The sequence below is a fragment of the Capricornis sumatraensis genome, chromosome 8 (genome assembly GCF_032405125.1).
Source record: "Capricornis sumatraensis isolate serow.1 chromosome 8, serow.2, whole genome shotgun sequence".
In the NCBI taxonomy this organism is placed as follows: domain Eukaryota; kingdom Metazoa; phylum Chordata; class Mammalia; order Artiodactyla; family Bovidae; genus Capricornis; species Capricornis sumatraensis.
In genome coordinates, this window is record NC_091076.1 from 73,154,707 (window position 1) to 73,181,216 (window position 26,510).

Consider the following 26,510-nt stretch of genomic DNA (forward strand, 5'->3'; position numbering starts at 1 on the left):
AGCTGAAACTCCAATAATTTGGCCACCTGATGGGAAGAACTGACTCATTGGAAAAGACCCTGATGCTGCAAAAGATTGAAGGCAGGAGGAGAAGGGGACAACAGAGGGTGAGATGGTTGGATGGCATCACCGACTCAATGGACATCAGTTCAGTTCAGTTGCTTAGTCATGTCCGACTCTTTTCAACCCCATGAATCACAGCACACCAGGCCTCCCTGTCCATCACCAACTCCCAGAGTTCACTCAGACTCACATCCATCGAGTCAGTAATGCCATCCTGCCATCTCATCCTCTGTCGTCCCCTTCTCCTCCTGCCTCCAATCCCTCCCAGCATCAGAGTCGTTTCCAATGAGTCAACTCTTCGCATGAGGTAGCCAAAGTACTGGAGTTTCAGCTTTAGCATCATTCCCTCCAAAGAAATCCCAGGACTGATCTCCTTCAGAATGGACTGGTTGGATCTCCTTGCAGTCCAAGGGACTCTCAAGAGTCTTCTCCAACACCACAGTTCAAAAGCATCAGTTCTTCGGCACTCAGCTTTCTTCACAGTTCAACTCTCACATCCATACATGACTACTGGAAAAACCATAGCCTTGACTAGATGGACCTTTGTTGGCAAAGTAATGTCTCTGCTTTTCAACATGCTGTCTAGGTTGGTCATAACTTTTCTTCCAAGGAGTAAGCGTCTTTTAATTTCATGGCTGCAGTCACCATCTACAGTGATTTTGGAACCCCCAAAAATAAAGTCTGACACTGTTTCCACTGTTTCCCCATCTATTTCCCATGAAGTGATGGGACCAGATGCCATGATCTTCATTTTCTGAATGTTGAGTTTTAAGCCAACTTTTTCAGTCTCCACTTTCACTTTCATCAAGAGGCTCTTTAGTTCCTTTTCACTTTCTGCCATAAGGGTGGTGTCATCTGCATATCTGAGGTTATTGATATGGACATGAGTTTGAGTAAACTCCGGGATGGACATGAGTTTGGACATGTCCATGATTCAATGGACATGAGTTTGAGTAAACTCCGGGATGGACAGAGAGGCCTGGTGTGCTGCAGTCCATGGGGTTGCAAAGAGTCAGTCACCACTGAGCGAATGAACTGAACTGATAGGAAAGAAAGTAGGCTGAGCTCCCATCAGACTCGGACCAGGATTAGAGAAGAGCCAGGGAGGAGGGCAGGGAAGGAGGGAGCCCGGTCCTTTGAGGTCACACATCCAATCACAGACAGACTCCAAAGTCAGGCCTCTGGGGCAGCTGAGACCCCAGACAAAGATGTTCATTGAGAGCACAGCAGGACCCGTCAGGAGTCGGGGGCTGTCGGGCTGCCCACCGGTTCCAGGTGGGGTGGCTGTGGGGTCTCCTCTCCTCCCTGTAGCTGGCTGGGAGCCACACTGCTGGTCTCAGTCCCAGGGGCCTCTGTTTCACCCCGATACCACTGGCCAAAGCTGGGGGGAAAGCCAAGAAGTGCTTTGAGCCTGGCTGCCAGGGAGGTCAAGTACAGGGGCTGAGGGGAGCAGAGGGTGCTGTAAAAAGGGGACCCAGAGCAAGAAAGGGCAGCACGAGGCAGGGGATGGTAAAGGGGCCACCAGGGGAGCAGGAGGGTACGGGCATGCTGCTTGCTTAGGGCAGCAGGAGGGAAGGTGGGCCCCTCCACCCTCCACCCCCACCACATTCGTCCTTCCCTTCCTCAACATACAAACTCCGTATTCTGGACTCAGGGGCTGGGGGTTCAGAATGGTCTCCCTTATCGCTGGAGAGCAGGAGCCATGAGCCATCATCATCGTCACTAAGGTGGAGAAGAGCAAAGAGAGGAGAGGAGACGTGAGGGTTCTTTATCAAGGCCCTGAGGGCCAAGGGGAGTCCACTACGTTCAGCCTTCTGTGCAGCCCCCAGGAGCAGGAAGGGGAGGACAGAGCGACTTTGGGGCCCCCAAAGCTGGAGTGAAGGAAACTGGATCACTCTGCTGTGCGCCTGAAACTGTCACGCAACACTGTTAATCCACGATACGCTGACATAAAATAAAAAGTTAAAAAGGAAACTGAAGAGAAGGGAAATCTGGGGAGACAGAGGACATCTTAGGGCTTTCATTTTCTAGCCAGGACAGCCTTACCTTCACCTGCCTGGGAACAAACAGATGCAGCCAAGACAAGAAACCAAAGGAACCGAAACCCGACTGTGGAGAAGCAGAGTCAGGACGTGCAGCGAGCAGGGCAGGTGGGAGCAGCCGTGATCCAGCGAGAAGGCGGCGGGCTCAGCCCGGCAGGCTTGTGGGTGGGCGGGGGGGTGACCAGGCCAGGTTAGCAGGTTCCAGAGGTGGCTAAGCTAGGTGACAAGCGCAGTCTGAGGCAATCGGTTCAGAAGGTGACCAGGCTCAGTGGGAATGGAGGCCAGGACTTACCTGCTCTCTGCTTCCTCTGGAGTCCCTAACATTTTGGCCTTGATCTTCTTCCGCTGCTTCTTGACAGCTACCTTCATGGCTTCGAGCAGAAGCCCAGGGACCCGGTGGGCTGTCAGCAGCTCCCTACAGAGGAGGAGGAAGAGCAGAGACAAAGCAGTGGGGATGCTAAGAATAGGTCTAGACTCCAGTACCTGTGCATGTTGTTTCCCCTTTTGGGAACACTCTGCCTTGCTAACCCCTCCGCCCCTAAGCTTAGGTGTCACCCCTCCTGGGAGTACTTCCTTGACAGCCGCTGCTGCTGACCCTCAGCGCTGGCCCTCCCCGGTATGGAAGAAGATCCAGGAGGGCAGGGACTATGTGATTCCCGTCCTCCAGTGCCCAGCATGGTGCCTGGCACACGACACCGTGGACGTATCAACCACTCAAAGAATGAGGCGGGTGAACCGAGGCCAGGGAACAGGTGCGCCTGGCGCCCCCGAGCCTCTGGGCCCTGCCTGGCGCCCTCACCGCTGGAAGTAGGCCAGCTCCTCCTTCAGCAGGAACACGTTGGCTTTGAGCTCATTCCGCTCCTGAAGGAGCTGCTGAACCTCCTCTCGACTGAAGCCGCACTGCCCTGCCTTGGCGGGGAGCCCTGGCGGCAGCGGGGCATCCGCCTGTGGAAGGACAGGCTTGGTCAGTGGGCGCCTAGGTTGGACAGGGACGCCTTGGGCAGTGGGCGCCTCTGTTGGGCAGGGAGCCTTGGGAGGCCAGGGCGCTACCATGGGTGCCAGGCCAGGGCTCTGGCTGAGTAGGGGCGGAGGCCGGCTGGTGGCGCACACTCGTAACCACCTTCTAGCTAGACTGTTGGCCCTGCTGCGCAGTACAGCAAAACTCCCGAGTGCCCACCGAGAGCCGGACCGTTCCCGCATAGGGCACTCACCGGGCCCTCGGGGGTCCCCGGGGCTCTTGTGCCCGCGGTCGCCCACTCGGACTCCCGCCTCTGCTCGCACTCGGGCCCCGCGGCCTGGCCCTGAACCGGTTCTGGAGGCGGCTCCACGGCCACTTCGCGCCGCTGCTCTCTTTCGCTCTCGCGGTCCCGCGCGGCGCGTAGCTGGGTTTGTACCGCGGCCAATTTCTGCCGCAACTCCGCATTCACCAGCAGGAGGCGCTGCAGCTGCTCCTGCAACTGTGGGCGGAGCCAAGGGGCTGGTGGGCGGGGCACCTGAGGGCCGGCAGGGTCCCGCCCCGGGCACGTCGCCCCGCCCCTCCCTCACCGCCTCGGTCTCCTGGCTTCGCTGCAGCAGGTCGCGGTTGTACGCCCGGAGTTCGTCCCGCTGGCGGTCGGTCACCTCCTTGAGCTGCCGCAGCAGAGCGCGCTCCTCTGAGGAAGGGGCGTTCTCAGCGGCGGGCCCGCGAGAGGGGGAGCCCTGCGCCGCCCCGACCACGGAGCCCTGCAGGCCCGCACTCACCCTGTGGTCCAGAGCGCAGCTCTCTGCGGAGGCGCTCGTTCTCCTCTCGCAGCCGCCGCAGCTCGAGTTCCGCCTGCTGTGCGGATACCTGCAGCTGGGAGGGCCGCGCTGTTAAGGTCAGCCCCCGCTGGCTCAGGCGGGCGGCTGAGGAAGGGCGCCATGACTTACCGAGTCCGGGGCGGGCCCCACGGCTGCCTTTTCCAGGAGCTCCAGCGCCTGCACCACCAGCGGAACGAGTCCGGCTGCGGCCTCCGGCCCGAAGCGGCGCGCCAGCTCCTGCAGCTCAGCGCCCAGGGCCCCCGCTAGGTGGTACACGAGCTCCGCGGCCGTCCCCGATCCCGCGGCCACCCGAGGCCCGGAGCCATGCGCCCCAGGCGCCGCCCTTCTGGGCTCCATGTCCCCCGAAGGCGACCAGGGCTGCGACACCCTCCTCCCCCAACTGAGGCAGGAAAAAGCCAATCAGTCCTGGCCCAGGAAGCGGCTTAGGACAGTAGAGGGCGGGGTAGAAGCGACAAGGGAGGAGCGATTCAGGGAAAAGGCTGTAAGAGTCTCAGGGCCCTGTTAAAGCCCCCAAGGTCACAGGAAGTAGGACATTCCGGCCAGGCGTCCAGGAGCTGAGGCCCAGGGCTGTAAGTGGTCACTTTCGTCAAGCCCTCCCCAGTGTCCACACCAGGCTCCACCCCTGTGTCTAGAGTCATGGGGCCTGACTTGGCTGCCAACTCTCCAGCCCAGAGGTGAGAGGTAGGCGGGCTGTCACTGACCTCAGCCAGCGGCAGCCAGCTGTCCAGCCGTGTGCCTATTTCCAGGACAGGCTGAGAGTGACACAAAGCTTAAGGGGCTAAGCTGGGCTCTGCAGCTACAGAGAACAAGCCAGGAGCTTCTACACTCAAAATAGTGACTGCTGTGAGAGATGCTGAAAAGCGGTGAGCGTTTACAAGTATTTGGGGAAAAACTGGCAAATGTGGTCATAGCAGCAGGGGTGTGAAAGCCCAACTTCCCTTCAGCTCACTGAGCTTAGAGGATATTTATCCCCACAACTCCGAACAGGGGGACTCAAGGGGCTTAGTCCAGCAGCTTGCTGTGAACACATCCAGCCTCTGCCATCCCTATACCCAGAATCTGAGCTCAGGGGAAAAAAAGCTTCAAAACCTCCTATTTATACAAAATTTATTATTATACTTTTTCACAATTACAAGTCACCAGGAGGTCAACAACATCACAAGCACAGAAGAGAGGAAAAAGGGGCCAAGCTGCTGAATGTCACCAGCTTGTCTGTGGGGCTCTAGCCTTGACCAGAAGGCTGGAGCAAGAGGTGAGGAGACGACTACGCATAGAGGTCCTCTCGGTCCGCAGAGTAGACCTCACCCTCCTGCAGGAGAGCGAAGTTGAGGAAGTGGGAGGGCCGGTGCACCTCATGGTAGAACTCTTTGGGGTTTGCCAGCTGCAGCTCGTACTTCATGTTGGGATCATGCCGGACACCTTGGAGGAGAAGGAAGAGGCCAACGTTGGCAAGGTCCACCTGCCTCACCCAGCCTGGGTCCCTGGGCCATCTCTAAACCAGAATCTGGGCCCAAGTGCTAAGGGCGGTGGCCTAACCTCATCCCCACTTTCCTGTGCACCCCTGCCCTCAGCCCACACCCTGCCCCACACACCCATGAAGTTGTAGTTCCATGAGGACTGGGCAGGGACCATAAAGAAGCCAAGGAAGCGGTCTGACAGTAGCATCTGGACCCTCTCATAGTGCGAGGGTAGGTAGCCTTTGGGGTTGTTGCCCTTGTCTGTGTTCTGGCGGCCCCATTCATAGCCACTGGGGGTCAGCTTGTAGGCTGTCAGGGTGCAGGAGCCTGGTGTGAAGCTGGAAGAGAAATGAGGACAGAGTCAGAGCTCAGGCCACCATTCTGGGCCCTGGCCCACAATGCCTCCCATCACCCTTCCTCCCAAGGGGGCTCAAGCCCACCTGCAGGTGATGATAATGGTCTTCTCGCCATCCCAAGATGGGTTGTCAGCCATGATCTTAGCATGGGTGGTGACATCCTGGGGTGACAGCTGGGGAGACTCGTTGGGCTGAGTATGGATCCAACCTAAGGGTTCCATCTCCTATAGGAAGAGTAGTGGAAAGCTCTTTAGGGCCCAGAAATCCCACCCATGAGAGTAAAACCTCTGCCTTCCCTCCACCACCCTGAGAGCAGGATGCCGCAGCTGTCCCACTTCCTCCACTAACCTTGAGGTACTCGTGCTGGGGCAGCTGGCCAGGCAGGTGCACAGTCTGGTGAGTGCCCCACTGTGGTACCATCACGATGCAGCGGATCTCCTTCACCTGGGGGTTATCTGGTGGGCTCACCCCATACAGGTATCCTGCAATCTGGAGACAAGGGGGTCAGAAACCAAAGAGATTCTTAGAACCAGCTTAATTTCCTTCTCCAGGAACAAGGTCAGAGTTCCCCAAAATGTGGCCAGAATCTCCTACATCAAAAAAGCCTGGGGGTACTTATTCAAAATGTTAAACATGGACCTCATCTCAGACTTAATCACATCAGAATCTTGAGTGGGGTCCAGGAATCGGCATTGCTCACACATTCCCCAGTTGATTATTTAAGTATTTAAGCACAGTATCCATAAACAAATGAGCACATGAGCACACAGATCAGGCATTCAACAAGCAGTACACATCTTTAAACCCAGCACTCCACAGCACTTTTTCCACCCTCGGTTTCTCTTCAAAACTACCTTCTTTGCCCAATCTTTTAGTTATCTTTTATTTCTTCCTGTTTTTGTCTTTTGTGGTACTCTTTGTCACACACAAGTTAATCATTTTGATGATGGTTTTGTGCTGTATATCTTATTTAAGATTATTCCATCACTAAGACAATAAATACTTTCTTCTAATAACTAGAGTTTAGTATTTTACACTCAGATTTTTATTCCACCTGGATTTCACTTCTGTAAGTGCTACGGAGTAGGGATCAAGTTTCCCTTTGCTGATTATTTCAATGTCATAAAACACACTTAATCCCCCAGATGGAGTGGAATCCTCAAGTGATACACCTGATTTACTGTATACACATGAATCTGTTTCTGACTATATGATACTTCTTTCCAATAACTTCTAGGCCAATCACACATCCTCCTCTCAAATAGCTTTATAATGCTTTGGTATCTGGTGGGGCCCAAAACCTTCCTCCCTGTTTTGGCTATCCTTACATATACTTTACTCATCCATGAATTTCAAAACCATCACCTCCAGTTCCAGGAAATCTCAGGTGAGTTTTAGGCTCATAAATGCTTAGCACACACTGTGGCCTAGATGGACAAACATACTCACTTGGGCCCGAAGGTCAGATATGCAGATAAACTTCTTAAGCACGTTCTTGGGAAGGATATAGGTGTACCCAGTCTCCTTGATGTCATCAGATGAAACATAGATGTGATTGGTCCTTAGGTGCAGGTTGGCAGCAGAGATGGCCCTAAAAACAGGCAGGGAATGTTGGCATTTTTCAACTCAAGCACTTCATGCGGCACCAGCAGGCCTTCCCATCCCCACCCGTCTTGCCCTATGTACTACCTGACCCTCCATTCAGTCTTAGAGGAGAAAGTCTGGGTCTCGTAGTTGCTGGTGGTGGAGGTGATTATTTCGTCACCATGCTTGTTGACAGTGCGAGTCTGGGTTGCAGTGAGCTGCGACTGTTCCTTCGTCTGCTTCTCAATCTCAGCGATCTGCTGCCGCTGCTGTGATGGCGCTGAGATCTCCATCCCCAGGATGATGTCCCGAATTTCTGACTGTGTCAGTGATGCCACATTCACACTGTGGGGACAGTGTGAGTCACACCACAATGACCTTTTCCCTTGGTCACTTATGCCCCTAACTGCAAGCATGTTAACTGGGTGAGAAACGGAGCCCATGTGTACCCTGACCCCTGACAATCCTAAGTGATACTTATGCAGCAAGTGCGAAGTGGAAATACACTAATATGGATCAGATTCGTCACACCCCAGGCTGACCCTGTGCCTGTGCACCTTCTGACCATGCTCAAACCAGATTTAGCAACCACATCTCCCACTCCACCTCAACAAAAAGTGCCCTAAAACTGGAAAAACTTTCAAGAATGAAAATCCTGAAACAAGTTCTCAATCAGAGTTGACACATCAGTCACCCTTACCAGTATCTGGAAATCTATGGACATTTTTGGTTGCAAAAATGACAGGGAAAGAGAAAAAAGGAGTGTGTGTGTGTGTGTTATTAGCTGTGCTACTATGGGGTCTGGGATGCGAGAACTCCGTGTGTGTGTGTGTGTATGTGTGTGTGTGTGTGTGTGTGTGTGTGTGTGTGTGTGTGATGAGTGGTGGTACTGAGGGGTCTGGGATGTGAGAACTTCCTGGACTGCATGAGCAGTAAAGAAACATCCTGCTCAAAATGGCAACAGTTCCTCTGCTGAGGAACAGTGCCCAAGAGTCAGCTTGAGCCCTGAGACACGGACACTTCCTGTAACATCAGAAGATACTGCCTATAGGCATCCCCATGACAATTTCTTGAGAATCGTCTCGGCTTAAAATGTTTCAAAAATCCCAGAAACCATACACTGAGCCGCCTGTTTCACCCCCTGCGGCTCTCCTCTGTAGCCCCCACCCCTGCTCACTTGTTTTTCTTGCCGTAGTCAGCCAAGATAAGGTCTTTGAGCTGCACCTCCACCTTGATCCACTCCTCATCGGTCAGAGTGGGCCAGATGTGGTGAGGCTCTGTGATCGTGGTCTTGTCTGGCTTCAGAATCACCTTTGCGCGGTCGTTGTTCACATGCAGGGCACGCAGGATCAGGATGAGGCGGGAGAAGGCCTGCGGAGAGGTGTGGTGGCGTGGGGTCAGCAACTGGATGCTCTTCCGTCTCCTCCAGCCCATCCCTTTGGAGACTCACCCCTAAGGGGTCCCCCTCACCAAAGACAGGGGCATGGCTCATCCACAGGTGGATGAGGTGAAAATAACCCCCCAAGAGGCCTGTGAGAAAGCTAAGGCACAGGACTTTCTTGTGATCCCAAACCCACTCTTCTCAGAGTGACGCTCCCAGCAAGCTAGTTTCATACCGTGTAAGATGAGATAGTCTTGAGCCAGTCGTCATAGAGGTTAAAGAGAACCATCTGCGGCTCAGTGGCTTTAAGGATGAGATCCCCAAACTTCTCCACCTTGAGGCAAGCCTGGAAGGGGAGCTGGAGCTCTGATCCTTTAATCACAATATTGGGGAAGTCCAGCAAGTGCACCTGAGACAAGATCAAGTCCAAGTTTAGAAACAGAGCCAGCAGGTCTCAGCCCTCTTTCCTTCTACTCATTCACCACCTCTCACCTCCAGTGGATCCAGCATGCCTTTCCTAGTGACAATGATCTGCTTGGGCTGCTCCTCCACAGGCAGAGATCGGATCAGAGCAGCCACCTCCTCAGCTGTCTTCCATTTAGCCAACTAATAAACAAGAAAGGAGGACAGGGAAACTGAGTCTCTGCCCTCCCAGGTCAGATAGAACAGAACATCCCAGTCTTGAAACACTTACCCTTACCCTATGTTTCTACTATATGCTACTAACCGTTAGGTACTCAAGAGCTAGAGAAAAAATGTCCCAATTGTTTTGCCCCAAAGGATGTTTCAACCTAGCTGGCCAGAGGAAACTCACACAAGCTAGTGTTTGACTATATACACACTATGTCAGGGACAAAAGAAATAAAGGCTAAAGGTCACAAAAAGTTGCACAAAGAAGGAAGTCTTGAGGATTGAGTGAGACAGTGATTAACAGAGCTAAGAGAAGAGTTCATTCCAGCAAAGCCACAGAGGTGGAGATGTTCACCAGGGTCTGGGATACCAGGATCCTGGACTGACTGCCCGAGGGGCATGCTACAGAGGACAAGAAACCGTGCCTGGACAGATGACAGCCTGCCTAGACATCAAGCACCTAGAAAACCAGAGCTACCTTAGCAAGAAATAAGGGTCACCAAAGGCTTTGAGGCAGAGAAGAGACTTGGTGAAACTGACATTTTAAGAGTGTGTTCCCTTTAGAAAGATGATTTTTCACAGCCCTCTTCGAGATAGGTCAGAGACAGAAGACCCAGATAAATGACAAGGAGCTACTGTAGAGCACAGATGACTCACGAAGCAGAAAGCCCAGCTAGTGGGTGATGAAGGACCTCAATTATTCTTGGACTTCTTTCAAGAACACTTCCCAGGTTAAGTAATTCAGGGGGAAAAGTGTAAATGAGATACCCTCAAACTTGCAAAGCGAGAAATAGGGAGATTCTTTCTCACACATCCACCCAATGCCAAAGAATAAGAGGCAGCAAGGTTCTATAGCCTCTCTACCCTTTAACAGGCTCACCTGCCCCAAACGCTTCTGTCCAGCCCACACAGATGTGTGAATTATCTTGAGAAATAGCTGCCCTGTGCGTGGGTTGAAGATGAAGATGGCCCCATTGATGGGCTTGGTGGTCAAGTTCCCTTCAAATGTCTAAAGAATGATTACATCAGTTAGCACAGTCTAGACACAATCAGCTTGCTTTCCTTCCAGTATGCACACACTTGCCCAGTCACCCTCCCATAGGCATATGCAAAGCCCCACACCCCCACATGCGTCTAACTCTCACCTTATGGATAGTCACTCTGTAGACATTAGTGTCATCCACAAACCAGATAATCTGGTTGGAGAAGAGCTCACCGTAGTTCTGAGAGGACAGATAGGGCTCAGTGGGCTCAGATGAATAGAGCTGCAGCCCCTTACGGATCCGTTCACGTAACACATACAAGGCAGGATTTGCCTTCATGATCTTGGCCATGGCCTGCTGTATGAGAGGCTTGCTGCCAGGGAACCAGTTTCCATAGGCACTGTTAAGGGGGAAGAGGCAAGAAAGATTAAGACCAGACTAGAAGTCCCAGGAACAAGGCAAAATGCAACTACAGAGGAAAAAAAGACTATTCGCCAGGCTGAAATGAAAGTGTCTGATCATGTACATAGAGGCGAGAAAGAGTCAGTGACCCAGACAAGCAAACCGGCAAACCTTAGCAAACCACAAAGCACATGCACACTGAAGTATGGGGTGGGGGAGGGACGAATTAGGAGGCTGATAATAACATAGACACTACCGCATATGAAACAGATAAACAACAAGAAACTACTGTACAGCACAGACAACTCAATACTGTGTAACAACCTATATGGAATCTGAAAAACACTGATACAGGTGTAACTAAGTCACTCTGCTGTGCACCTGACATGAACACAACACTGTAAATCAACTATAATTCAAAATTAATGCGGTGGGAGAGATATTCAAGAGGGAGGAGCCATATGATATACCTATGACCAATTCATGCTGATGAATGGCAGAAACTAACACAATGTTGTAAAGCAATTATCCATCAACTAAAAATAAATAATTTTTAAAAATTAAAACAAAGTATGGGGCTGATGAAAAATACATGCTTTTGAGCCTCAACTTACCTATGCAGGTTATATGCCAGGTCAATGGCAATGAGCACACCAGTGGGCGAAGGGTAGATACTCATGTTGTCTGTGGTGTAGTCCAAGAACTTGGCTCGGGCATAACGCTCGATGTCATGGGAATCGTAGTCCCCCCAGCGCAACTGTATGTCAATCCAATACTTCTGAGTGGTGGTGCTATCCATCACATCCCTGAAAGTGGAGAGGGCTCAGGAGTCTAGGCTTCCAGGAAGACACTGGTACAACCAATATCCCCAGAACACCAAGAACTCTCAATCACTCTGTCTACATCTTAAAACTAACCCCTCTCCTATTCCAGATCAGCAAGATGCACCAGACAATCAGCAGTCCTGGCTGAAGGTGTTGACAGAATCAGGGGGTAACACTGGCTTCTTATTACAAAGAAAGGCAGCCAGGGACAATTTCAAAGGTAGTGCTGCTAGAAGAACAGTAAAATGAAGGTTCCCAGATGCCCAGGGCCCAGTCAGAAGGCACTTACTTAGAATCAGCCAGCAATGAGGGCCGGGAGACATTCCACTTATAGGATGCAAACAGCAGGATGTCTGCACAGGAAGAATTCATCTTATAGGACTTTCGGGGGTGGATTGTCTCCTTCTGAACTGTCTCAATCTCCAGTGCATCCAGTTCCTGATCAAACACCTGGAGGCGAAGGTGGAAAGGTTATGACTGATTATGGAAGCCCACTTGCAGTGGGGGCTGACAGAACTGAAGATAATGCGGCAGCTGGGACCACAACAGAAGTCTCATCTGATGGATCTCCACACCCCAAAGAGCGAGCAAGCAAACTGGACTTTCTGTGGCGCCTTTCCCCTCAATTCAGGCGCACCTGACACAAGTCCATAACAATGCTCTCGTGGATCTTCTGCCACAAGTGAGCTCGGAAGATCTGGATAAGAGAGATCTTCAGGGTGGGGATCTTGCCATGCATGAAGATACCGGTCAGGTCCAGCTGCACCTGAAAGCCCACGTACACCTGATGGGAGACAGAGAAGGACAGTAGAGACTGAGAGACTCTGGTTCTCAGGATATAGTTAAGGAGGGAGAACCCTTGCTTCAGTTTCCCATTCCCATTTCTACCAATCACACTCACGTTGGCTCGGTTGATGGTTGGGGACCACCAGAGGGTGAATCTCCGATTGGGAATCTGGTTCAATCCTGATCGCTGAGCATTGGTGAGCTTCTTCCACTTCATGGACTCCTCAAAACCACTGGCTTTCTCCCTGGGAAACAGAGGAAATCAGGTAAAGTGATGTCCTGCCATTCCCCCAGAGCACTGCTGACCTCCTAGGGTGGCTGTCTGGGAAACACCGCAGTAGAAAACAAAGGCACACGAGGGATGAATTTAAGAAAGCTGTGACATGTCAGAGATCACTGTAGAGAGAACAGGGATTTCCCTGGTGGTCCAGTGGTTAAGACTCCACACGTCCACTGCAGGGGGTGCAGGTTTCATCACTGATCAGAGAACTAAGATCCTGCAAGCCCTGTGGCACCGCCAAAAAATAAAAACCAACTAGCAACTGTAAGAAGAGAATAGAATCCTCACCAGAAAAGCCCCTCCCAGGTAGGGAAGTAAGTGCCCTTGAAGAGGGTGTGTTCCAGAATGCCTTCCACGCCACCCAGGGCCTGGATCATGTCGGTACGGTAGTTGTTCAGGTTCCAGAGCTTCCCATCATGCCGCTGGTGTGTCCACCAGAAAGGGTTCTGCTTCAAAACCTAGAAGGCAAGGCAGGTCCAGTCAAGCTTCCAAGAGCCCACTGCCCCAGGTTCCCAGTACAGCCACAGTCCCCTCCAGTACCTGGTACTGCTTAAAGTCAGTTCGAACACGCCAGCCCTTATCATAAGCCAGTGTGTGCCTGTCCTTCTGGAAGAGAGTGTTGATTCGAGGAATGCCACGATCCCATGAATCTTCTAGATCTTCTAGGGTCAGTCGTCTGCCAAGGAAAAAAGATCCAACTTAAATACATATATGAAAAGTTCAGCATTCCTCCCTAGCCAAGGATAAATATCGTCAGATATAGAACCTACTTCCCTGACTCCACAAAATACGGCATGCTCTACCGTGACCTCTAGGCAGGGCTCAAAGGTCACCCCTCCTCCTCCGACACAACTGCTACACCCTTGTGGATGCCCACCTGTTCTGAGCAATGGCCTCTTGTCTCTTGAGTGCATATTCAGCCCAGACCCGCTGAGAATCAATGAACTCACTCTCCCATGGCTGTATGTAGCGATACAAATTGGGAATCAGCTGGTCTTCTTCATGGCTCATTCCTGAACGGAAGTGTGTGATACCTACATCTGTCTGCTTGGACCACCTGTTCGGAAGCACAACCAAGATTAGAAGAAAAACAAAGGCTAAAAATAAAGAAACATCCCCTTTTCCTCAGGGTCTAGCAAGATTCTTAGCAAAGTCCTACCTGAGGTCAGACTGGGGAATGAGCACATGGCCCATTGAGAGCATGCCAAGTCCACCCAACTCCTTAGGGGTGTAGAAAACGACAGGGGGGAATCGACTCGGCATCTTGGAGTTGAGGCCAATCTTGATTCGTGTCTGGATCTTGTTCTCACACTTCACCAGCAAGTCCAGGAGCTCCTGGGTGTTTACCACAGCCTCTCGAAAGTATGTCATAAGGCCAATAAGAGCTGTGTTCCACTTATTCACAATCTGAAGACAGTGAGAAGAAAGTAAATTATCAATAAGTCCTTGTAGGGAGAGGGCGTGTGGCTGGGAATCACTAGATACAATTGGCTAACTTCTCTCTAGTTCTCAAGAAAGAGCTGAGCTCAATGTCATTAGGGAAGTGTGTATACATCAAAATCACTATGAGATATACTTAACACCCACTGGAATGGCGATGAGTGAGTGACAAGTATTAGCACGGATGTGAAGAAAATATTATCATATACTGCTAGTGGGAATATAAAATAGTATGGCCACACTGAAACAGCCTGGCAGTTCCTCAAACGATTAAACAGAGTGACCCAATAATCTAGGTATATACCCAAGAGAAATAAAAACTTATGTTCACACAAAAATGTGTACATGGAGTTCCCTGGTGGTCCAGTGGTTAAGAATCCACCTGCCAATGCAGGGCACAAGGGTTTGCTCTCTGGTCCAGGAAGATTCCACACGCCACAGGGCAACTAAGTCCATGTGCCACAACTACTGAGGCTGAGCTCTAGGGCCCAAGCTCCGCAACAAGAGAAGCCTCTGCAGTGAGAAGCCCACACACAACCAGAGAGTAGCCCTCGCCTGCTCCAACTAGAGAAAGACCATGCACAGCAGTGAAGACCCAGCACAGCCTAAATAAATACATTAATTAAAAAGTCACATTAAAAATGTGTACACAGATTGTTCATAAAAGCATTATTCATAATAGCCAGAAAATAGAAAATCCCCAAATGTCCATCTACTGACAAAATGTGGTACAGCCATATAACGAAATATTATTTATCCATGAAAAGGACTGAAATACTCATACATGCTATAACATGGATAAACCTTGAAAACACGCTAAGTGAAAGAAGCCAGATAAAAAAGGTCATATCCATGGGCCACTTATATTAAACGTCCAAAATAAACAAGTCCATATAGACAGAAAATAAGAAGGACTTCCCTGGTGGTCCAGTGGTTAAGAATTCACCTAACAATGCTGCAGATGTGGGTTTGAATCCTGATTGGGGAACTAAAATCCCACATGCTGTGGAGCAATTAAGTCCCAGTACTGCAACTACTGAGGCCGCATGCTCCAGAGCCCATAGGACATAATATGTGCACCACACGAAAGAGCCCGCATGATGCAACAAATCTGCCGTGTGCTGCAGCTGAGCCGCGACTACTGAGCCCGCATGATGTAACTACTGAAGCCCACATGCCCTAGAGCCTGTGCTCCACAAGAGAGCACACTGCAATGAGAAGCTCGCCCGCCTCAACTAGAGCAGCCCTCGCTCGCTGCACTAAAGAAAGCCTACACAGCAACAAAGACCCAGCACAGTCAAAAATAAACAGAAACAACAGACGCTGGGATTAGCAGACAGACCTACAGCATTTATAATTATGCTTGAATATACAAGAAAAACATGAACATAATGAGGAGAGAAATTGTTGTTAAAGACCCAAATGAAACTTCTGGAGGTAAAAATTTCAGTATCTGAAAATTTAAAATATATTGATGAGATTTACAACATTTTAAAGCTTCAGAAAAAATAATGAAGGCAAAATAAATACTTTCCCTGACAAACAAAAGCAGAGCATATTCACTGCCAGTAGACACTTACTACAAGCGATGTTAAAGGAAATTCTTCAAGCAGAAAGAAAATACCAGAGGGAAATGTGGATCTACATAAAGTCATGAAGAACACCAGAAACAGTATGTGGGTAAGAAGACATTTTTTCTCATTTTGTAATTTCTATAGAAGATTAAAAGGCTGTTCAAACCCCAAGAGCAACAATGTATCACTATGTTTATAATATAGGTACAGCTAACACTACAAAGAATGAGGGGAAAATGAAAGTAAACTTACTGTAAGGTAATCATATGATATGTGATGTAATAGACCAGTGCTCATAGTAAGACAGAGATGTACACTGTAAACCCTAGAGCCACCAAAAAACCAACGAACCGTAGCTAATACTCAAAGAGTAGAGATAAATTAAAATCATACCAAAATCCCCACTTAATCCAAAAGAAACTTGGAAAATTAGTTACTCAAGTTTTCCTCGGTCTCTTTCACAGATCTATGTTATGAAATCTTTTTCTCATGTTTAAAAAATAAGTTAAAAAGAGGGCAGGAAAAGAGGGAAAAAACCAGAACAACGAACAGACGGCAGATTTAAACTCAACTATACTGACAGTTATCTCAAATTTAATTGGAGTGTTTAGACTACTTGTATGGCAAAGACTATTCAAATGAATTTAAAAAGCAAGAACCAACTAAGTGCAATCTGTAAGAAGTTAACTTTAATTATAATGACAGCTTAAAAGCATAAAGATGTAAAAAGACATCCAGGCACACACAAGACAAAGCTAAAGGGGCAGTACTGACACCAGACAGTGTAGACTTTAGAGCAGAGAGGACTACAAGGAACAAAGGGCATTTCATGATGATAAAGGAGTCGATTCATTAAGAAGATATGATAATTCTAAATATACTGCCTACTTAATAACACAGCCTCAAAATATATGAAGCAAAAAAAAAAAAAAAAAGATGGACCTGTTGAAATACTAAGACTCAAAGAAAACAAAGCACATAACGATGCCCAAGGGTATGGACTCTATATGCCTTGTCAGGGTGCCAAGAGTGCTGCTTCTACCTACTGAAATGTCTGTGTGTGCACCAGCTGCAAAGTTAATTCCTAATTCCAGCTGTGTCTTCAGGTACATGATAACAGCATTCCACCCGGCACACGCCTTGGACATCACTCATATGCAGGTTTCTGAAGAAAAAAGTTTGTCTCAGTGAGATGGCTCCCTACTCCCCTAAACCTGCTAATCTCCTGATGACTCACTGGTTTTCCATCTGCAAGCCAAGTAGGTTTGTCCAACTTTCACTAAATATTTAAAAGATACCAGAGCAGTCTAAATTTCAGACATCCTTTCATGCTCAAAAAAAGTATAAATTTCTGGGAAAATGTCATGTGTCTTTATATTATAAGCTTAAATGAGTTTAATAAAGTGAATGGTATCTCTGAAGCCAAAAATAAAAAGAGGAACCTGGAAGGGGAAATAAATCCACAACTTCCAACACTCTTCTTTCAGTAACTGACAGAAAAAGGCAAAAGAAAAAAAAAAAAAGACATTAAAGGACTTGAACACCACAACTTACAGAACCTAAATGACATCTGTAAAACCCAACAATAGCAGAATAGATTCTTTTTCAAGTACACAGGAGACAGTCACCATATAGGCTAAACCATAAAACAAGTCTACATTTGAAAAACTAAGATCATAAAGATCTGACCATAACAGAATTAAACTAGACACCAATAACATAGAAGTATCTGGAAAAACACCTCAATATTTGAAAATTAAACAGCATACTTCTAAGTGTGGATAAAATAAAAACTCACAAGGGAAATCAGAAAAATTTTTAACTGAACGAAAAGGAAAATCTATCAAAATTTGAGGGATGCAGCTAAAGCAGTGCTTAAAAGGAGATTTTTCAGCACTGAGTATGTCCATTAAAATGAAAAGTCCAAAACTGTCATTTAACCTTTTTTTTTTTTTTAATATATTTGTTTTTATTTATTTCTTTGACCGTGTTGGGTCTTAGTTGCAGCATGTGGGATCTACTTCCTTGACCGGGGGTCGAACCCCTGGCCCCCTGCGTTGGGAGCATGGAGCCTTAGCCACTGGACCACCAGGGAAGTCCCCCATTTAACCTTTAACACACTAGAAAATGAAGAGCAAATTAAACCCAAAGTAAGCAAAAGAACAGAACCAATGAACTAGGAAAGAGAACAAATAAAATTAAACAAAACCAAAAGCAATTTTTGAAAGAGATCAATTAAAAAAGAGAATAAACTAAAAGTTTATTCCAAAAGATATAATCAAGGTTTTAAGGCAAGGAATGTTTGTCAGACAATTGTTGAAATGAAAGATCACACTGGCTGGAGTTATCATAGGTATGAGTCTTGAGCAAACAGTACTCAGGACAGGCAGTACGAAGTGACCCCAGAGTGAGGTAACAGCCTGAACTAAGCCACAAAAGCAAAACCGAGCATCTGAGCAACAGACCTACAGAAGCACCTGGGGGCCAGAACGAGCTAGATCTGGGAGTAAAGCAGACTTCAACGGGATACCTGAGGCTTAGTAATAAGTTCTCTGACTGTATTTGGCCCTTGGAATCACAAGCTGCACGGTCTGTATCACAGAACACCCCAGTTCTGCTGTAGCCACCAGTGCTGTATTGCTGGCAGGCAGTAAGTATGAACTCCCAGACAGCATCATGTTTCTTTAAGAACAGCAGCAGTTTCCGGGGATGAGTGGGAGCAGGAAGGAAACGACACTGAGTGATTCCATGTACCATGATTAAGAACCTCACACATGTTACGTCTTCATAAATGAGACAAATTCAGCGTACATAACCTGCACATCGTAATACATGACCAACTTGGAATGTAATGTGGAAAAATAAAACTGATGTTAGGACAATGGGTTGCTGGTGTTTTATGGATTTTGTATTTTTTTTTTTTACTATAAATGAAAACATAACTATTAGAGAAATTAATTATAACTTTTACTGTATCCTTTTAGACCATGATATAGTAGAGACCAATTATTTTTCTATTTAAAACTAAATGTACGGTTGGGGTGGGGGCAGGGGAGACAAAGAGGCAGAGAGGGTTTTTTAGGGCATGAAAACTGTATGTTATTTTAACAATGGATATGTCTTCCTATCAGCTTCCCAAGTGGCGCTAGTGGTACAGTCCACGGGGCTGCAAAGGGCAGACACAACTGAGTGACTGAGCACAAGTATTCTACATTTGTTCAGACCCAGACAGTATATGTCACACCGAGAGTATAAACCTGGGACTTTGGATGGTCACGATGTGTCAACGTAGGTTCACCTGTGGTAAAAATGTACCACTCTGCTGAGGAACGCAGGCGCACGGATTTTATGGGAAATCTTGGTACCTTCCTATTTTATTATAAAACTAGAACTGGTCTAAAAAAATGTTTATTAAAAATAATGTAAAATAAAAATCAAAACAAAAAAGGACAGAGAAATACACCTACTGCTGGGCAAAGATGTTTGTTTCCTCTTGGCTTTAGACTTTAAGTCATCTACACATGCTTAAAGGGACTCCCTGGTGAGAGGGAGAGAAGACAGGGAACTCGGCAGGAGTTCCTGTCGGTCCTCCAGAAGCTAAAGTTAGGTAGGTTGTACCTTACAGGTCAGGTGCTCAAACGTGGTATGTTGCTATTTTCCTTCTGTTATTTCTGGCACTTACCAGAGTCTTGTTTAAATGTTCCAGTCTTATTTCATAGCCACTACTAGGACTGCAGGGCTCCTGGCTCCAAGCTTGGGAGAGCACACTGCCCGTACATAAAGCAAGAATGCACCTAAACCTGTAGCATCAGTAATGATTACAAATGAGTCCCCCATTTTACAGATGAGGGAACTGAGGCCCACAGTGGGTGAGTGACCTAACTCAGATCCCAACCAGTAACGTGGCAGAGCTAGAACTGAACCTAGTCTGACTCCCGAACCATTATTCTAACAACTACATCACACTGCCCCCCGACCTCTGGCTCTAACCTCTCAGACATCTATTCCCTTGAACCCTGCCTTTCTTCCCCCAGGGGCCACTCGTCTCTTCTGGTCTTGTCCTTCTCCCCGGCCCAACATCCAGGATTCCAATGGGGTCAGCACCTTTGACTCCCTGCATCCAGTCCCTCACGACGCCCCAGCAGCCCTCTGACAAAGCCTCTATCCTCAATCAGCACTAGAATCGATATACCTTCTCCAGCCCCTGGCTGAGTGCCTGAACAGCTGAGTCCTGGGAAGAGGCACTCACAGTTGTCTTCAGTCTCTTAAACCCCTCAGTGCAGTTTCTTCAACAACTGAATCACACCCTCACTGCTGTGCTCAAGTCCAACATCCTATGCCCCTCACTCCAGCCCTGGCAAAACTGAAAAAAGCGAGATTTGTTACAGCTTCCCACTATACTTATCTACATTCACATCAATACCGACCTCCTTCTACTAGGTTCAGAGGATGCTTCCCTGTACCTACTCCTGCTGAGCGGACACCACTCCATCGCTTATCACCTATCGCTTATCACCTCTCTGCTGCACTCAGAACGCTGCTGGCTCCCTACTGTGCACAGACTCCCATCACTCCCATTTAAAATACCTGCCCTGACTTCTATCTCCCACTAGGTGGCGTCTCATGTCCCTCCTCCTCCAGCTGCTCTGGCAAACTGACAGTCCTTGGTGTCTCCACTCCCTCACTTCCCATAAAGCCTCACCCACTGCAATCTGGCATCTCTCCCCACTATTTCTGAAACAGCTCTTGCTAAGGTCACCAATGACGTCCTGACTGCCAAATCCAATGGCTACTTGTCAGGCCTTATCTGACTGAAACACTCTTAGGCAACTGACACTGTAAAGTGCCTGTCCCGATTCTTGACAGGCTTGGCACCCGTGGCCCGGCACTCGCTCAGTCTGGCCACACTGATGCTCAGTGCTCCCTAAGGTTTCAAACTCATCCCTCTGCTCTTCTCGCTCCTTCCACTTTCCCCAGATAATCTTGCTCATCTTGAGCTTTCAACCATCGCCTTTATGCTGACAGGCTCTTAAACCTACATTTGCAATCCAGACATCTCCAAGCTCCAGGCTGCAAAGTTATCTCTACCTGGACATCCTATAGGAACCTCTAAGTTCCCCCTAACCTTTTACTTTCTCATCTCATTTCTCTCCCTGGAGCTTCAAACCTGTAATGCTTTTTTTCATCAAACCTAAGAGATACTGCTAAGAGGAACAAAATACATACACTTATATATGGATATATTTACCTTGGAACTGAAGAAATGTGATTTCAGTAAGTGTCTGCTGGAACCTCTATCTGGATGTTTTTAGGAACATCAAACTTCTTATACCCTAAACTAAATGCATTTATCTTCTCTCCTAAACACACTCTTCTTCCTGTAGTCTTCCAGTTGGTGGCTCCATCATCCATCCAGTCACCCATACCAAAAAGTGAATGTTATTTTGACTTCCTTTCCCTCTGGCATGTCACCACAATGAAGCTCTGCTGACTTTTATCTACTAACTACTTATCAAATCTGTTCCCCCTATCCCTCTACATTCACTGTTCTCATCATTTTTATCTGGCCTTCAGCAGAGCCCCCAAACCTCATCTTTCTTCCTACTCTTCTGAATCCACCTTCCCCACAGCTGCACGAGTGAACCACCTAACACAGAAACCGGAACAGTCACTCCCACGCTCAGGATCCTTATGGGATTAATGAGGCGGTGATGACCTCCATCATCTAGCTCTTACCTATTCCACCTCCATCTCTTCCACAATTCTATTGCCCCAAACTTTTTATGGCCCCAGACACTATGCTTGCTACTCTTCATACCTCTGGCTGAAAGAAGGCCCTCCCTCACCTGTCTCTCACATCTTATTTCTTTTGGGAAGTCTTTCTCCCTTTCCCAGACTGGGCTACAGTCAAGAACGCAAGGACTTTCACTGATCCCCAAATAACACGAGAGCTCTGAAAACATATGGTACTACAGTTCTCTTGACTATGCATGTCTCTCCAACCGGGCAGTGAGCTCGAGGAAAGCAGAGACTCTCTCACAGGCAGCGCTGTGCGTATGCCTTGAACACATGGAAATGAACCAGTTAAACAATTCCTGTCATCTGACTCTAGAGGATATAAACCAACCTAAGAAGACAAATACTTTTTCCTTGCACTATACCCCCCAAAAATGTACCATGAGGGATTTGAGATAAGCAATATCATTAAAAAAAAATGTATCCTTAACAAAACTATTTTAAAAACTCTACTAAAAAACTGAAAGCCTTCTTTATTACATATTTTAAGGGACAGGAAAGCCAGAAGGGGAGAAAATACTACAGCTAAGAGTTACTCTAAGACAAGTCAGGAGGAGGTGATTTTTTTTTTTTTAACCCACTGGGGCATTTTATTTCTATATATGTGCATTGACAAAAAATCCCAGGTTATCCCCCCATGTGTTTTTATGTCTTGCTTCTTTGTGGTCCACGATGCCAACTGAGTTGTCAGTACAATGAATCCAAACTGATGGGGCAAGAACAGAATATACCTCCACTTTTCTAGATCTTTGAGTTGCACAGCAAATCTGGGGCTGATCACATCATGACAGTTGTTTAATCTGCCCGTAAAGTTCACAGTTTTGCCTGCTTTGTGATCACTAGTGATTTCAAACACACCAGTATCACGCTGCCTTGTCACCACAGCTAGAAACTGGACAATGACTTTGAAATACAACCTGATGAGAACCTAGACTTCCCTTTCTTTTTGGTATAACTGATGCTCTTGAGAGCAACAGCCAGGACATTCACATGCACCATTTCTAGAACGGGAAAACAGCAGAAAGAGCAAGGCATCTTTTTAAACCTTGATAAAACGTAAGCACACACAGTTAAGTAATCTTCAGATTACTCTTTCTCAATTCCAGCTGCCTTCCAAAGGGGTGGAGTGGGGGGCTTTGGAAGCAACTGAAGAGGAAATAAACAAAGATACCTTGTTATACTTGCTTTTTAACATGCATGCTATATTAAAAAGGTCAAAAGATTAAATGTATGACCTGGATAACAAGCCTTCAAATTTAAAAATCCCACTTCTACTCTCAACTTAGAAGCATCGCAACTACACGTATGTAGGCTATAGAATTCCTACAGGGAATTCTCAGGAAACCACTGTGAATTGATCTGACACTCTAAGCTGCTGTACCATGAAGCATGGAGACTCTACTCTGAACACAGCTGGGAAAGAAGAACAACAAAGCAGGGAAGGACGGAAGGGACGAGCTGGACAGAAGCCACGACTACTGTGCATACCTTCGTGAAGGTGGTGGAGCCAGAGGCCATCAGGATTTGGCGCACGCGGTTGTGGAAGCGCTGCATTGACTCATCATCCACACGCAGGAAACACTGAGCTGTCCGCTCTTTAGTCACCTACATCACAAGCTCAAGGTTAACCACCTCTGGAAATGCCAGGGGAACAAGAAACAACTCTGACCAGCACTAAGCCCTAGGCTCCCAGGAAGGCCCAGCTGACAATGGAAAGCGTGCTGCGCCTTTCACCCCACACCTGTGAGGATGCAGCTGGGCCTACTCCTGCCCCCGGCCCCACCCGAGACTGTACCTCGTTCTGTAGGTTCCAGACCCCGTCCTTGTGGGTGAACTCCTCATAGCTGGTGCGGCACTTAGGCAGGATGCGGCACTCAAAACCACACATGTTGAACAGCAGGTTGGGGTTGTCCTTACTGTACACGGATACGAAGCTGTTCTCCCACTGAACTGTAGTCACTGAGCGTGGCAGACGGTTCTTGATGTCCCAGAACACTGCCCGACCCCTGCCCACAGAGAACACAGGGTCACATAGGTCTCTTGGAAGGAGCTTCCCTTCAAAGGCCTGCTAGACTGATGACGTCCTGACAGAGCACGCCCTCCCACCCAGGACACCGCCTGATCAATTCCCTTTAATCATCCTCTGGGTCCCTCAGGCTTAGACTCACAGGTTGACATCATGCTTCATGAGGCGCATACGGGCGTCTCGGGGCCAGCACTTCTTGTTATTGTAGCCAACAATGTTTTCGTTGTTGGGGTCAGGATGCTCTGTCAGGTAACGCTGGATAAGGTCCCGAGCCTCATCTGCTGTGAACCTACAGAGACAAGGTGCGTGGCTGAGGCCCAAGGACACTGGGATCTCATGAGGCCTATGGCTCCACAGGTGGAGGCCACTCCCAATCCCCACCCTACTCACAGGACTTCATCCCATTTCAGAGCGCCAACCCAGCAGCAAGTCAACTAAAGTACAACAGCTGCTTCAGAAGCTGGGCAAGGACCTCAACACAATAAGACTCCCGGCAAGCCCTCACCTGAAGAAAATATGGATGCGATCAATGTATCTGCAGAAGAGACGGATGGGGTGGGCAGCCTCGGTGGCTATGTCTTGGAAACTGAGGAAATCATTTGGCATTTGAGGTGGCCCGGCCATCTCACTGGCTCGGTGCAATCCCAACACAAGCAAGTCCATCACCAGGCCATAGTACTGTACGATGAAAGAGGCAAACTGCAGGCCTCTGATGATCCCATATGAATTTGTATGGTTCATGTCCTAGAAAGAAAGACAATTCTTAACCACAGCCAAATCCCGGGGTTTTCAGGGCCCATCCTCTTCTGCCTTCCCCCACCACGGAAATCCCAACTCAGTGGGCCCGACCACCTCCCGCTTCCCCCAATTCCTTGCCACCCTGCCCCAAGACACACCTTGTAATTGATAACAACGTTGTTCTTAGCTGTCATGTAGTCAGCTATGTTGTGGTCAACGATGAGACGCAGCAGCCTATTGAGCAAGGTCAAGTCAATCTTCTCATACATCTTCTCAAATCGTGACTCCAGCATGACATTGCACTCACCCTCGCTTGTCTCCCACACATCCTGCAGGTTATTGATGCCTGGGGGGGAAGAAACACAAAGCTCTGGCAGGTTAGAAGTTCCCTTTCAGGACTAGAGCCTACAGAGCCGTCACATTCCTATCCAGATCATACGACCACTCCATTCATTGGATTGCTAGCTAGCAGAGTCAAATTGCTCAGTGTAACATCAACACCATTTCTTTGGTACCAGGCATCAAGAAAGTAAACTAATTATGCTAACTGGATGAGAATTTCAATGTAGAAATTAAGGTATCTGCCTTCCTTAGAGGCAACCCCAGAAAAGTTTTACCTTGGCACCACTTGTAAACAAGCAGAGGAGGTGGTTCTGTGTCTGCAGGCTTGATCCAGGGTGGGAACAAGCGGCGCTTGTCAGCTTCATACCATAGGTACTGGTCCAGGTAGGCATCAGTGATCTTCTCCAGCGGCTCCACATCATACACTGGCACCAGGTGGCTATAGAGGTCCATGAACTCAATGCCCACCTGTGGGACAAGGAAGCTGGCTCACACCAACCCACCAAACACCCTGGGTGCCATGAATGAATCACACAGCCAAAAGAAAACGTGTGGGGCATCTCACTCACTTCTTTAAAGGCTCTCTGTGTGAGGAGGTGACGCTTGATGCGGGACAGCGCCTCATGGGGGTTGTCATAGGCCTGCTCGATCAGACCTAGCTCCTCCCTCTGAGACTGGTTTAACCGAGACTTCACACTGACAAGGCAAAAGAAAAGGTGAATGAGGGCACTTCCCTGCTGGTCCAGTGATTAGGAATCCACCTGCCAAAGCAGGGGACATGGGTTCAATCCCTGGCCTGGCCAGGAATATTTCACATGCCGTGGGGGTAACTAAACCCATGCACTGTTAACTTCCGAGCCCAAGCTCCAGAGCCCATGCTCCACAAAAGAAACCACTGCAATGAGAAATCCACACACTGCAAGTAGAGTAGCCCCTGTTTGCTGCAACAAGAGAAGGCCCAAGGGCAACAATGAAGACCCAGTGCAGGCAAAAAATAAATTTAAAAAGTGTGAATGGGAAAACCAAGAGGAAGCCATCCCCAGAAAGGCCTCCTCTGGACTCTAAAGATGATGCCACTATGTGTCCATCACCTCCCTACAGGGACCTGTCGACTCTACTCCTCACCTGTAAGCTTCCTTGAGCCGCTCCAAAGCCAAGATCAGCAACTTGGTGTCATGCTTGTAGGAGAGCGGGGGGAAGGGGATGGGCGAGAATCTACGGCTTTCCAGCCAATGCACAGTAGTGGTATACACTGCCACCGCTTCCTCTGCTGTGATGTAAGGACCGTCCTGCAAGGTGGATATGAGAGTCAGCTTCCCACTGCAGCCTCATCCCACCAGGGCCAGGCACGGTCCCAACTCTGCAGTCTGCCCTCCTGCTCCCCACCCGTGCCCCTAGCCCAGCCTACTCCATCCAACCTTTAGGTAGTTGTGCTGCCGCTCCTGCTCTGCCTTCAGGTAGAGCCGAGTCAGGCGGCCCAGGTTCTTTTTGCACACAGTCTTGTCTACAGTGGCCCCGCGGCGGATGCGTTCTCGGTTGTAGTGGGCGGTGTTGGTCCACCAGTCAGCCTTGGCCTTCACATACCGAAGAATCATATTCTCTATCGGTGTTGGCAGCCCAGGGACCTGAAAGTGCAAAAGGCACGATGAGAAAGTGACAGGGGGCTAAAGTCCAGGAGTGGTAACATCCAGGCCCCTCTATGAGCTGGGGAGACCTCCCCACCTTCCACGGAATGTTGGCCTTCCAGCAGCGCCAGGCCTCACTGAGGTGCTGCAGGATCGTCCGGGCCTTATTCTGCTTGATCCCCTCAGGCATCATGTCCAGGATGTCATGCATCACAGCGGCCCGAAGCTCAAGGTCAAAATGCGACTCCACTCGCTGCTTTGTTACCGTCTTGGCCACCCCCTTTGAGTGTCGGCCTAGAAGTGAAAGTGATTAAAAGCAAGATCATTGTTCCTACTAAAGTCTCTACTTTCATGTCCGTTGATAACCACAGTTACAGCGAA

The 26,510-nt window shown here is 48.6% G+C and overlaps 2 protein-coding genes across 2 annotated transcripts in view; both read right to left on the bottom strand.

The window, feature by feature from the left end:
- Positions 1 to 601: 601 nt before the first annotated feature.
- Positions 602 to 4,312, bottom strand: RILP (Rab interacting lysosomal protein). Its single transcript, XM_068978159.1, has 8 exons — positions 4,014 to 4,312; positions 3,846 to 3,939; positions 3,651 to 3,757; positions 3,317 to 3,562; positions 2,905 to 3,050; positions 2,398 to 2,520; positions 1,696 to 1,785; positions 602 to 1,444 (listed from the first exon to the last, which is right to left on the bottom strand). Exons 1-8 carry the CDS (start codon positions 4,239 to 4,241, stop codon positions 1,300 to 1,302), a joined length of 1,179 nt encoding a protein of 392 aa, XP_068834260.1. The 5' UTR covers positions 4,242 to 4,312; the 3' UTR covers positions 602 to 1,299.
- Positions 4,313 to 5,025: 713 nt separating this feature from the next.
- Positions 5,026 to 26,510, bottom strand: part of PRPF8 (pre-mRNA processing factor 8) — a 30,344-nt gene continuing 8,859 nt past the window's right edge. Inside the window, exons 15-43 of the mRNA XM_068978947.1 lie at positions 26,227 to 26,423; positions 25,923 to 26,129; positions 25,630 to 25,793; positions 25,074 to 25,200; positions 24,780 to 24,972; positions 24,321 to 24,508; positions 23,930 to 24,168; positions 23,567 to 23,713; positions 23,194 to 23,404; positions 22,887 to 23,003; positions 13,748 to 13,995; positions 13,466 to 13,645; positions 13,129 to 13,264; positions 12,877 to 13,046; positions 12,424 to 12,553; positions 12,160 to 12,306; positions 11,812 to 11,972; positions 11,313 to 11,504; positions 10,459 to 10,696; positions 10,194 to 10,322; positions 9,176 to 9,289; positions 8,919 to 9,092; positions 8,480 to 8,673; positions 7,408 to 7,647; positions 7,168 to 7,309; positions 6,067 to 6,207; positions 5,803 to 5,942; positions 5,498 to 5,700; positions 5,026 to 5,324 (exon numbers count right to left, since the gene is read on the bottom strand). Coding sequence (XP_068835048.1) covers positions 5,170 to 5,324; positions 5,498 to 5,700; positions 5,803 to 5,942; positions 6,067 to 6,207; positions 7,168 to 7,309; positions 7,408 to 7,647; positions 8,480 to 8,673; positions 8,919 to 9,092; positions 9,176 to 9,289; positions 10,194 to 10,322; positions 10,459 to 10,696; positions 11,313 to 11,504; positions 11,812 to 11,972; positions 12,160 to 12,306; positions 12,424 to 12,553; positions 12,877 to 13,046; positions 13,129 to 13,264; positions 13,466 to 13,645; positions 13,748 to 13,995; positions 22,887 to 23,003; positions 23,194 to 23,404; positions 23,567 to 23,713; positions 23,930 to 24,168; positions 24,321 to 24,508; positions 24,780 to 24,972; positions 25,074 to 25,200; positions 25,630 to 25,793; positions 25,923 to 26,129; positions 26,227 to 26,423 — 5,024 coding nt within the window. The 3' untranslated portion in view covers positions 5,026 to 5,169. The remainder of the gene's footprint in view (positions 5,325 to 5,497; positions 5,701 to 5,802; positions 5,943 to 6,066; positions 6,208 to 7,167; positions 7,310 to 7,407; positions 7,648 to 8,479; positions 8,674 to 8,918; positions 9,093 to 9,175; positions 9,290 to 10,193; positions 10,323 to 10,458; positions 10,697 to 11,312; positions 11,505 to 11,811; positions 11,973 to 12,159; positions 12,307 to 12,423; positions 12,554 to 12,876; positions 13,047 to 13,128; positions 13,265 to 13,465; positions 13,646 to 13,747; positions 13,996 to 22,886; positions 23,004 to 23,193; positions 23,405 to 23,566; positions 23,714 to 23,929; positions 24,169 to 24,320; positions 24,509 to 24,779; positions 24,973 to 25,073; positions 25,201 to 25,629; positions 25,794 to 25,922; positions 26,130 to 26,226; positions 26,424 to 26,510) is intronic.

Bases quoted from the DNA above. Each gene is read 5' to 3' on its own strand.
- RILP (XM_068978159.1), bottom strand. From the start codon at position 4,241: ATGGAGCCCAGAAGGGCGGCGCCTGGGGCGCATGGCTCCGGGCCTCGG. The intron at 3,940-4,013 runs GTAAGTCATGGC...CGGCCCTCCCAG, and splicing joins TGGGGCCCGCCCCGGACTCG to CTGCAGGTATCCGCACAGCA. The intron at 1,786-2,397 runs GTAAGTCCTGGC...TCTCCACCTTAG, and splicing joins CCAGAGGAAGCAGAGAGCAG to TGACGATGATGATGGCTCAT.